Genomic DNA, 12,850 nt, shown 5'->3' on the forward strand with positions numbered 1-12,850 from the left:
TGCGTTTGTTACCTCCAAGCACCGCACCCTTAGAAATAAGATTTGCATTTTTCAAGATATAAATGTAAGTGTTTATTAAGCATACTTGGGGGTTGATTTGATCAATTTATACCCCACCTGGAGTCCCCTTCGAACCACTTTATCCCAGGATAACTACAGTTAGGTTAATGAATCTGAGGTTATACCCAGTGCTAAAAAATAAAATCCATCTTTTAGGGGGACTGAATTATTTTTTATTTATTTAAAAATCATTATAATATTTATATATAAATATATAATTTGCACCAAATATATTTGAATGGTTTTATATTCATACAGTGCACTATGTGACCACTGTAATGAGTTTATAAACATTTTTAATAGGGGACATCAACAGGAAACCCAAGTGAGGAAGATGGCATTAAACTGGAACTCCGTTTTGAGTATTGCTATGGAAACGACACCTGGAAATGGATTACTATTCACACACACCAGGTACAGATTAGAAAGGATCAGAATGAATTTCTAATCGCTAACCTTCTTTACCACCTGAAGTTGTTTAACAGACACAGTATGTGATGCTGAAATATGACCTAATGAAGGTACAGATTGGATTCATTTTCATACAATTCATGTCAGTTTGATCTGGTGGTTAGAGCAAGCAAAGGAAAAAACTCACCTTGATAATTTATTTCTTTGTTCTAGTTGACTTTCAGGAAGCTTCCTGAAGCGATTAATTTTACCCTGACAGATTTAAACAAAATATAATGTAAACTTAGCCTAGCCTTTTCCACTTCAATGCCATTGGCTTCCCATTTAAAGGTCAGTCAAAATGAGGTCGCACATACAGTACATGCCAAATTGAAAGTAAGGCTTTCGACTTATACTCTTTACAGACCTATTCCAAAATTATAACATGGCACAAATGGTCTTCCTATACATTTCACAGGGAGACCTGACATCAACTGTGCATCTAATAGACAACCCTGCAGGACTTATTGCTTATTTAGTATTATTGAGGGTCTATGAAACCAATTGATAAAAGTTTTAATTTAACACATTCTACTAATGCGTAATAGGTATTTTAAAAATGAATTCTGTACCACAATGGTCTGTTCAAGACACAACATTTCCATTGTTAAAAAGCCTTATTTAACGTTCCCAATGTTTCTGATTGCTGACACTGATTTCTCCAGGCGTTTTTGCTGAGCACGTTCATGTACCAGGTTGGGGCAGAACACGCAGCAAAGAATCTTGAGATGAACAGTGAAATGGTAAGTGCTGAAGTATCATGTCCTTCGGTTATTCTTCCAGTAGTTGTAATATTTAGTCATTTTAAGTTATTGCATATAATGATTCAGTTAAAACAGAATCTCCTGCATGTGGACACCAAAGCAGCAGCTTAATTAATGCCCACATCCATCCATCCATCCTTACATACATTTATTTATGCTTTTTTTAAATGAGCATGCATGCATTCATATCATATTTGCCCAGATGTATTTTATTTTATTCTTTTGACCAGCTTGGATCTTCTGTAGCTACAAATCATACAGGGACACAGGGTTTAAATTGCATCTGTCCTGCATGTTTGTGCATTTAAGTTGCAAGAGTTTCTTAATTAGTCATACAACCTTAATATGCTGTGTTTTATGTCTTTTAGCAGATTGAAATGCCTGATGTGCAAATTAAGAAGAAACAGAGTTTTTTCCAGTACATGAAGGTGAGTGCCTTGTCAAGCACACACTGCACACCCCTTGAATTCTTAGGTCAGGGCTGTATCTTTTAGTTACATGTAAGTTTCACCTATAACGACAGAGGGAACTTTAGAACAGACTAGAAATAAATAATACAAATTGGACTGTTTCCTTTTCTTCTCAATTCTTAAATGCAGCTTTCTTATGTATGTGTGTAACAAGTATATGGGTTGGAAACTCTCAAAGTACTCATCCAAAAAAAAAAAAAAAAGGATTTTAATTTAACAATATACTGTTTTAATAATTGTATTTCAATTATTCATTTTCTTGTTTCAGCTAATTATAATGAATTGTTATTTCACCTTTAACAAGAAAATTAAATATATATGGAATATATGGCACAAATTAATAATACCCTTGTTTTATGATGTTTGAGTTGCTGGCACTTTGCTTTTTTCCCCCGTTCTATTTAGTTTAGTCTTTCTAGAGTTCTACGGTATGTCACTGAATTTGTCCTGTTGAGGGGCCCCTGGTTGAAATGCAGTATTCCTGTTCTTGAGTTGGGCAGCACATGATCCAGCTGTATTCCAGTGTCCAGAGTGGCTGACAGCAGCCACAGGTCCTGATAAAATATAATGAGCTATGGGAATTGTCTTTTTGAATTTCCCATCAGCGTATAAATAAGATTTGCTTCTGAACCCTTTAGAACTGTTACAGCACTGCTCTGTTGCTTGCAGCTGTCTTGATCAGGGTAGCAGCAATAACATGCAAGGAAGTGTTTTCACTCTAAAGTAAATTCATTTGAAACAATTAGGCTTCCAGCATAAACCCTTAATAAAATTCAAAAGCATTTGTAATTTTTTGGTTTTATTTTTTTAAAATCGGCAGCACTTGCCTGGTAAAATAATATGGGAAGTTTAATTTCAAATTCCCTTCAGCGAATATGAGTAGCAACAATAACACACACTTATTTACTTAAGAGCAGAGTGCTCAATTTTGTAGTTTTGCACTGCCAACTAAAATAAGTAGTTAATAAGCAAAAGTGTGAATATACTATTTAAACATGAACAAGGGGGTGTATGTAACTGTGTGCGTTCTTAGCTTAAATATTCTTTGTTTAGTTAATGTTTAAGGCTGCTTACTGATCACCTGCAGTTTATTATCCATCAAACTAAACCAATGTGTTCTTTACTGAGTTACTGTTTAGCAGACATCGGTGTGACGGTATATGATACTGCAGGGAGTCTAGGAAGGCAGTCTGAAGGTTAGGCAACAGACGTGATAAAATAGAGCAAGGCTTTTCTAAGGGCACCAAATCTTTAGAAAATCAGGAAAAACTGATTCCCTGCTGTCCAAGCAACTGTCTCAAACTAATCATTTGTGAGCTGAAGGCAGGTCAACACAATTAAATATTATGTTTAAAAAGAAAACTTCATATCAAAAAAAAAAAAAACACTGCAATTCTAACCTACCTTATGTCTTTATTTTATTGAACATGTACTTCTGCTTTAAAAGCACTAGGCCATCTTCCTGCAATACTTAAAACACTTGAACATAAATTAAAAATTCCATTTACTCATTTTTCAGGGTTTTAAAATAGTTTTAAGTTTGCCAGGGACTACACTGGACATGGTAAAGTTTTTTTGTACTTTAGAACAGCTGGTTTATGTTATAAATCCCCCTACTTTTTAAATAAATAAATAAAACTAATGTCATAACTGTCACAGATCTGTCCTGGTACCAGTTCATTGCCTTGGCATCATTGCCTTGGGGCTGTGTGGGGGGTTTTGTTTTAAAAAATGTAGTGCATTCATTTAGTCCCTCTGGACCTTAAGTGGAATTTCCCCATTTCCTTCAGATGCAAAATGTAGATAATATTATTTATTTTGAGAGCTCAACTTGTTCATTTGCATGAGTAAGCAGAATGATTATCAACAGCTAGGAGGGTGCAAAACGTTTCTTAAATAGACAACCTTTTCTTAATATGTTCAGTTACAGAATAAAGATATTTCCTGATGCTTCTAAATTGAAAGTGTAATGTGCACTGGACATGCGATGTGCATGGGGGCGGTGGAATTCTTTGTTAATGGTGCACTTTGTGTCATCCATTTATAATTTGACGACTTCAGAATAAAATACGCAGCCAGTTGTTTTGGTTTCAGATTCTTTCCGTATTTGTAATAGCAAGCCGATCTCTCAAAGATATTTTTAAAGCTTTGCATTTTGAATTGTATAAAGATTTGGTTCCAGTAATCCACACACCATATTAAAGTAAGCATACATCTTGCTCCCTGTTGCATTTGCCAGTCACAGCAACCTCTGAAAAAAAATAAAATAAAAAAAAACAACAGAAAAGCAACCATTTTCACAAGATGAAATGTCACATGACTGAACTTATTAACTGTTTGTGACTAGGGTCTGATTTTAGGGTAAACATTCCTTTCTATCCTCTGAATTATTATTATTATTATTATTATTATTATTATTATTATTACTTGAACCCAGAATGAACTTAATCTGGCAGATCCTTTCATTTAATATTGTTTTAGCTTCGTGGTTCCCAAACCAGTCCCGAAGGCCTACTGTGTCTGCTGGTTTCCATTCCAACTGAACTCTCAATTGCATAACTAGACCCTTAATTTAACTGATTTATTTATTGAGTTAGACCCTTTTAATTGTTTTAAGAACATAAGAACATAAAGTTTACAAACGAGAGGAGGCCATTCAGTCCATCTTGCTCGTTTGGTTGTTAGTAACTTATTGATCCCAGAATCTCATCAAGCAGCTTCTTGAAGGATCCCAGGGTGTCCGCTTCAACAACATTACTGGGGAGTTGGTTCCAGACCCTCACAATTCTCTGTGTAAAAAAAAGTGCTTCTTATCTTCTGTTCTGAATGCCCCTTTACTAATCTCCATTTGTGACCCCTGGTCCTTGTTTCTTTTTTCAGGTCAAAAAAGTCCCCTGGGTCGACATTGTCTATACCTTTTAGGATTTTGAATGTTTGAATCAGATTGCCGCGTAGTCTTCTTTGTTCAAGACTGAATAGATTCAATTCTTTTAGCCTGTCTGCATACGACATGCCTTTTAAACCCGGGATAATTCTGGTTGCTCTTCTTTGCACTCTTTCTAGAGCAGCAATATCCTTTTTGTAACGAGGTGACCAGAACTGAACACAATATTCTAGGTGAGGTCTTACTAATGCATTGTAAAGTTTTAACATTACTTCCCTTGATTTAAATTCAGCAATTCTCACAATATATCCGAGCATCTTTTATAGCTTCCCCACATTGTCTAGATGAAGACATTTCTGAGTCAACATAAACTCCTAGGTCTTTTTCATAGTTCCCTTCTTCAATTTCAGTATCTCCCATATGATATTGCCAATTTATGCCTTTCAGCCCTCACCAGTTGCATATTTCAAGAGCTATAACATTTTATAAGTAACTTAAACTCTGCAATTGATTAAGAGCTGAAAATAATTAAAAAGGTTTAATTAAGTAAATTATCATTTCAATTTAGGGTCTAGTTAAGTAATTGAGAGCTCGGTTGGAATGAAAACCAGTAGACATAGTGAGTCCCCAGGACCGGGGTTGGTAACCACTGGTTTAGATATTTAAAGATATACAGATGAACCCATTTTATATCCCCTCGCTTAATATCATACCCTGTTTTATTATCACGATTTTTGAAAAAGCACTCGCCATGCACCATAGGTTCTTTTGAGAAATTACCTCCTCAATATCATCTCACAAACCCACTTATTGTCACGTTTTGTGCAGCCTGTCAAATGCCGCATGGCCGCGGCTTTACTAAGTAACCACATGATGTACAGTAATTCATTTTCACCGCAACTAACAACCAATAATCAACTCGGCTGATAAACTGACATTTTGTGCAGCCTGTCAGCTGCTGCGTGGGCGGTCTTAACGGGATACAGTTCAGTTACAAAACTCCAATGTCACCAAATTAACAGTCTGTACAAATGCACACACACAAAAAGAAAACACCCAAGTATAGATGGCTCTCATCAGTTGACAATTTATGCCTTTTTTAGATGACATTGTTTCGTTCCAGTTATTGATACAAAACATATTTGTCCTGTAGTAAACTATATGCATGTGTTTAAATGTAAAGAACGACTAAATGTACAGTATTAAAACACTGCTCTTTAATTCACTGTTAGTTTTCTTTTTCTTCTCGCACTCGTAATGTGCTGTCATAGGCAAACGTGAAACTTGGTTTATATCATGACCCACTTTATATCACAAATTATGCCTGCACAGCAATCATGATATAAAGCGGATTCATCTGTATATATAATGGCATTTAATTATATAAACAAAAAAAAATATTGAAGATTAACATCACTGGTTTCCTTTTCTAGCACCATGTCAAAAAACAGATAAAAAGAAGTGAGTATCAAAACTGTAATACCATGCATACACTGTTAAGGGAGACAGGTCTTTCATTCATTAATTTCAATGCATTCTTTTTTATTTCTAGACTGACAAAGCCAGACCAATACTGACAAGGATCAAGTCTGCTGTCCGCAGAAGCAAAGAAGACAACGTGTTTGAAGGCATTGAGGACAAGGACCTCTGAAATGAAGAAAACGGCACGTGCTGTCTTTTTACATTGTGTAAGATTTGTTTCTGGTTTGCCCACTGCCAACCTCCCAGATCATTGGTGATACAGTGATGTTTGATATTTATGTAAAGATTGTCAGCACAGGCTTTTGTTTCGACTGTATTGGGGTGCCCTACATCTTGGCTCAGCAAGGGAGGGTTACAATAATCTATCCCCCACCCCCACAACACTGAGCCATCCTTAATCTCTCCAATCCTGCTAACTGGAGACACACAGAAGATGATTTACTGTAGATTAGACACACACACTCACACACCCACACTACTACCCTCTTGTTCATTGCTAACTAACTGACCAAACAGCTGAAACAACTGTACCTTATTTGGCAATGACTATACAATCAAGGCACACAGGGGATTGGAATATCATGGTCCACTTTGTCAGGATTTATTTTTATGGGGTGCAAGCAGCACCAGCTGTTCATCTAGATCCAATATAAACATTACAGATATCCATGTCTTTACAGCAGTGGAAGCTTTTTTCATATCCCTACCAGCGACCCAATGTTAACAAATGTTCCCGAGTATACAAGGCAGAGAGTCCAGCAAAAACTATCATTGTAGGATTTTAGATTTGTTCCCAAAGGAGGTAGAAACTGGGATGAGTTTGCATCGGCAGCCCATTCTTTTATTTTGTCTTATTTTTTATTTTTTTGTATGTATATACTGCTGTTTTTAAAGTTGCATTGAAACCAGCACTTCTAAACCATATGGCTTGGTTATCCCTAGACATCACGTTTGAGTGACAAGCCCATGTCAATGTATTTACTGCACAAAAGCATTCCATTATGTAGAAGATGTTGGTGCACTTAAGTTAAAAGTGGATAGCTTGTTCTGACTCTTGTGTTTTGAGAGTGGCTTTTGTAGTCCCACTCTGCTTTACAACTATAATGAGTAGACAGGGAAATTGTATTGTTGGAGTCAAGTAAGAAAGTAAGCCGGTCAATCAATATTCGGATACTTGCAGGCTAAAGTAATAGATAGGAATTAAAAAATAAATAAATAAATCTTCTAGCTCATTTTATATGCAACCAAGCAGAAACACATTTGAATTAATTTGACACCTAAGCCGAAGGCTACTACAAATGTGTCTGTTGACCTACAAAGCTTTTTTTTTTTTAATTAGTGATTTTAATTTCATTCTTTAGATACATAATTAGTCTACACATCTAAGCACAAGCTCTGTTTTAAATGCCTAACCCATTCACTGTAGTCTATTACCATTACTAGTCTCCCATGTTCCCATCTTGATCACAAAAATGTCCTTTCTTTTTCCCGTAGTTTGTCGTTTATCCTTTTTCAGAAAAACAACATTGTTCACCTTTTTTTCCAATTATTGTTTTTTGATAATAATTGGTTTTATGTGAAACCCCTGAAGCATGTGTTTTCAACACGGGCTTAAACGATAGAGGGGAAAACTAAGAAACTGAGCCAAGTTGACACACGTTTTGGGTAGAGACGCCTTTCAGTTTACACTGATGTTTACCTCGGGATTCTGATTGAGCATTTGAAGTAATACTTGGTTTAAAGTGCTTGTAGCTAAAATTGAATTCCATAGATTTTCCATTACATGTACATCCATAACTATAACCAAGCAGATGCTTCCCCTAATGACGGACGTGCTTTGCATCCAGTCTGATGCTTGACCCTGAAACACTGCTGAGGTGTACCAGATTCACCACATGGCAAGTCAAGCAAACCAAGAACCTTTATTTTCTAGTGTAGTACCACATGTTATGTTTTAAAATGAAAATACCCAATATAATATGTTTCTTTCAAAACTGCACATCAGAGAACTACTTTAACCTTAACAAACTGATGAGGGCTTATTGGTATCAAGCAACAGGTACATCTGTAGACATTGAAGAGCCCTAATAAAATAATACTGGAGTGGTCCTAGAGTTTACCCTCATTGCAATAAAAAAGATCATTTAAAATGATGTAACCATTAAAGAATATTAGAATCAAGTATGGTTTGTTTAGCGCTCATTATTATTGCAGGAGATGGGTTCTTAAAATTATGTGAGATGCAAATGTTCATTATACACTACATTTATATACTTGGTTTGTTTTAGACTGTTAGGCTGAGAGTCTAAAGTATGTTTGCTAGACTTGTGTAATAAATATTCAGGCTATGAACAAGAACGCCTTGGGGAACATGACTACAGCAATAAATACTGCTCGTGTAAATAATGTGTAATGTGCAGTAGACAGCAATCGATGCTAACATTTATTTTTGTACTTTTGCTTAAATGTTAATTGAAACTTTCAATATTTTCTTAATTGTTTATTTATCTCAATTAAATGTTGACTATAATGGTCCTCGTGGATAGAAGTTGCCTGCCTCTATTATACAATAGTCTTAATCATATGTATAATGATTGCTGAAACATTTTCGTCCATGTACTCTACTATATATTCTGCAATATATTCCTGTGTGTATTCCTGTGGAGCATAGTTACTAAGGGTTATTAAGTGATTAAATAAATAAAACATTCTGCCTATTGTTGACTGTGGCAAGCTGGCTTGAGCGATGACATTGGACCCAGAACAAACACACAGCACTGTGAGTGAAAAGAAAGGAATCCACAGCAGATTGGGGAAATGATAAATGTGCTGCTTGTACGTTTATTAAATGAACAAAATAAAAAGGTTAAACAAATGAAAAACACTGTACACAAAACACTTTGGCCACAACAGACAGACACTAACAACCGGGACAAACACTAAACACACAAGTATCGTGCTGTCCCTCCAACACGGTAGCAATTGTTAATTCTTAAACTTATCTCCTCTGTCTCTCTCCCGTACATCCTTACTGTATATCCAACCCCGAGTGAGTGAAACATTCAGCCTTTTAGGCAGCTGTACCGAGATTGGATTGCTAATCAATCATTCAATCAGAATTTCGGTACATCTGCACGTGAACTACTTTGTGCACTTCCCGTGCTTCTATACAAATACCCCTTTTAATCTGCACGAGAAGTGATTGTGCCACCCTTGTGTCTAAATACAAATATACATTTTATAACACTTGTGCTACATAACCCCACATTATATCCTGTTCCCTAATACATATACACCAACATTAATACACCACACGCAACATATAAATATAAAATACACACGGGCGGGGCACACTGCCACATTGACATAGCATAAAAATGTCCAAATGGATACTATCTATTTATTCTGTTTTTTACCACATTTCTCATGACTACCTTTTGAAATGGCACACTTCAAATGAACTTGCTGACAACGTGTGTCTCTTGCAGGTTATTGAAGCCATACAGCCACTTTTAAGGTAGACTGCTGCTGTATGATGGGTGAACCAGCGTTTCAGTCCTAGCACATGGGTTACACTGTCAAATAAACATTATTTTGCCCATTTTCACTGATATGATTGACTCAGCAGAGAATAATGTATTAATGTTGGGAGCAGGGAAGCGCTGCTGTGGAAATGTTTATCTATTGTTATTTGTTGCCTGCTAGCTACCACTAAAAAAAGGCTAGGATTGAAATCTGGTTAAATCATTATATAGTATTATCCTCTCAATCAAGTTCCATTAACAGTGTTGTCCAGTTAAAATGAACTGTATCGGAGATACCACTTCACTTACATGTCCCCAGAAATTATTTGATTTTGTTCACAAAATTCACCCTATTTCTAATTGTTTTGAGTTGCAATTTAGCTCTGCTTATATATACTACAATATATATATTGTAGTACATATAAAGTAGGATACTTTATGTCTTGTCCAGTTCCCTTTCAAGTCGAAAATAATCATCAAGGTATGAGACGTTGCCGTCAGGCAGTAGGGATTGGCTGAGCTTTATAGCAAAGCTGCTGATATGCCTCTGCGCGAGCTGCCATGTAAGCCCGCGCCCCTGGGGTCTTACTATACGCAGTGCAGAGAGACTCTCTTCCTCTTTTGTCTTCAGCATCGGTAGCAGTAGGTAATAGAGCTTAACTGACTGTACTCACTAAGCTTAGGCTTGAGAAGCTGTTTTTTGCCCCTTCTCCGAGTTTATTTCAGTTATACTCTTCGGAGTAATTATTATTGTTAGATTGGATTATATATTTGTATATATTTTTTTATTATACTTATATATTTCCTTCATGCTTTGCTTCAGCATCGCATTTTTGTTTACTTTCGTGTGTGGAGCCTGCGCGGACTCTTTGCCAGAGGGCGAGGAAAGGGGTTGGGGATCACTCCCCCTCCTCAGGGTCGTCTCACACCCTGTCTGTCCCGCCAACGGCGACTCCCGTTAGACTGCGGCTGTCCAGGAGTCTGTCCTCCCAGCTGACAGCTGGTCAGAGATCCCCCGGCAGCGGACACGCTCGGCAACCCCGCAGACCATCAATACAACAGCGAGACCCCTCTCCTTACAGGGGACGCTCCTGCCGGACATCACGATCCCGCTCCAGGTCACCGCGCCGAAGGGGACTCTCCCGTTCCCCTCGTCGCGAAAAGTACCATACGGACAGATTGGATGTCTTAGAGCTCACCTCTAAGCTGTCCCAATTCATGGAGGTCATGATGGGCCAACAGTCCCTGCTCATCACTCTGGCCAATAGGGTGCCTCGGGCCACAGATGATTTAGTCGGACCAGTTGCCAACCAGCCAACGGTTCCGCTGCAGCCCCTGCCCGCCCAGGTTGTGCAACGACCCCAGGGGGTTTGGGACGTTGACGTCATCTCCAGGGATGCGTCTGAAGGGGAACCTCTTCTCGAAGAGGATAGCGTGGAGGCGGAATTGGTGTCTCACCACTCAGAGCATGAGTCTGAGTTGGAGGTTTTGGACACCAACGACCCCCTTTGGCCACTAGTGGAGCGAGCAACTCGCCATCTGGGGATCGAGCAACCTCGGCGTTCTCTTTTTGAGTCGCCTTCAGTCCAGCCCCACCAGTCCAGGATGCTTCCGGCATTCCCGGACTTTACGAAGGAGGTGCAGTCCACCTAGGGGGCCCGGCCTCTGCCCCTGCCACTTCTCGCAAGGCTTCGGCCTTCATTATGCAAGGGGCAAGCGAAACTGGGTTGGCGTCATTCCCACCGATGGGCGCTGCGTTGGTGAAGACGCCAACGCTATCTGGGCTGACCAAGGATCCTGCATGCCTGAACAAGCAATGCAGGATTACGGAGGTGCACCTCAAAAAGGGGTACGCTGCGGCCACAGAGGCAGTCAGGCTGTCAAACATGGCCAGCCTCCTAACGGTCTACCAGGCGGTGCGGCGCTCATTCGAGACCTACCTGAGTGCCCGTCCCTTGCCCTTAGGACCGAGCTGGGTACAGTCGCTCAGCTGCTGGTGAAGCTGGCGCTGCTAAACGCGCGAGCTCAGGGCAGGAACATCGCATCCCTTGTGGTGGCAAGGAGGCAGCTCTGGCTCTTGCAGGCAAGGGTACAGGAGCCTGATAAGGTTCCATTGCTGGATGCCCCAATCACACCGGGGCACACATTTGGCCCGGCGGTGGAGGAGATGCTGCAACGCTCCGCCAAGGCGCGTGAGGCGTTGCAGCAAATGGCTAGGATGTGGCCGAATAAGCCTTTCCAGCCGAAGCGGCCACAGGATCACCACCACAGCAGCAGGCGCACCCACGGGGCAATAAAACCTTCCCTTCAGGTGCATCAGCGCGCGGCCAACCCGCGTTTGTAAGAGTGCAGCGCGGAAGGTGGCGCACTCGTGGCTCTGGCCAGGCCCCTCGCGAACGAGAGCAGCCAAAACAGCCCTGAAAATCCCAGGCAGCTGTTAACCCACCCCTACACTGTCCCACAGCTCCAGTTCTGGCAACATTGCACCGACAACATCTTGGTGCACAAAACTATACTCACCGGGTACACCCTTCAGTTCTGGTTTCCGAGTCTGGTGCAGTTGTTGCACGGTCGCCTGAGGGAGCTCCCTCTGCGAACGGACCTGTTGTCCCAAGCCCAAGGAGGGCTATGGCACCCGAACCCCAAGCTCATGCAGCTATGGGCTTGGCCCCTGAGCGGGAGCGCCTGTCAGCCTTAGGGCTTTCGACGGCGGTGATTTCGACCATTCAGAGCGCCAGAGCGCCCTCTACTAGGTCGCAATATACGTACAAATGGCAGTTGTTTCAAGATTGGTGTCTGTCTGAGGGCCATGACCCAATATCCTGCCCTAAGGCTGTGATATTACAGTTTCTACAGAAACTGTTAGATGAAGGGAAATCTCCCTCTACACTTAAGGTGTATTTAGCCGCCATATCTGCTTGCCATGTACGCATTGACGGTTTATCACCAGGTTGCCATTTTCTGGGATCTCAGTTCCTGAAAGGCGCAAGACGCTTGTGGCCTCCAAGGACGACCAGTTTACCGTCATGGAGCCTTGACGTGGTGTTAGAAGCCCTTACCAAGGCACCGTTTGAGCCTCTCCACAGCGTGGATATGAAGCTCTTGTCTATGAAAACCATGTTTGGGCGAGTTACATGCACTATCAGTGCATTCATCATGTACTTGTTTCGCAGGAGACGGTTCTAAGGTCTCCATGCGTCCAAATCCGGCCTTTTT

At 40.1% G+C, this 12,850-nt stretch overlaps 1 protein-coding gene across 2 annotated transcripts in view; it reads left to right on the top strand.

Moving 5' to 3' along the window:
• Positions 1 to 8,827, top strand: part of LOC117399949 (sorting nexin-31-like) — a 30,300-nt gene extending 21,473 nt beyond the window's left edge. The window contains exons 11-14 of one of the 2 annotated variants that reach the window (XM_033999413.3): positions 364 to 474; positions 1,176 to 1,253; positions 1,646 to 1,702; positions 6,181 to 8,827. In XM_033999413.3, the coding sequence (XP_033855304.3) occupies positions 364 to 474; positions 1,176 to 1,253; positions 1,646 to 1,702; positions 6,181 to 6,279 (345 nt within the window). In that variant the 3' untranslated portion in view covers positions 6,280 to 8,827. Of the gene's footprint in view, positions 1 to 363; positions 475 to 1,175; positions 1,254 to 1,642; positions 1,703 to 6,180 lie in introns of both variants that reach the window. The other variant, XM_033999412.3, reaches the window with a different exon arrangement.
• Positions 8,828 to 12,850: the final 4,023 nt, after the last annotated feature.

Source organism: Acipenser ruthenus, chromosome 4 (genome assembly GCF_902713425.1).
Source record: "Acipenser ruthenus chromosome 4, fAciRut3.2 maternal haplotype, whole genome shotgun sequence".
Taxonomy (NCBI): domain Eukaryota; kingdom Metazoa; phylum Chordata; class Actinopteri; order Acipenseriformes; family Acipenseridae; genus Acipenser; species Acipenser ruthenus.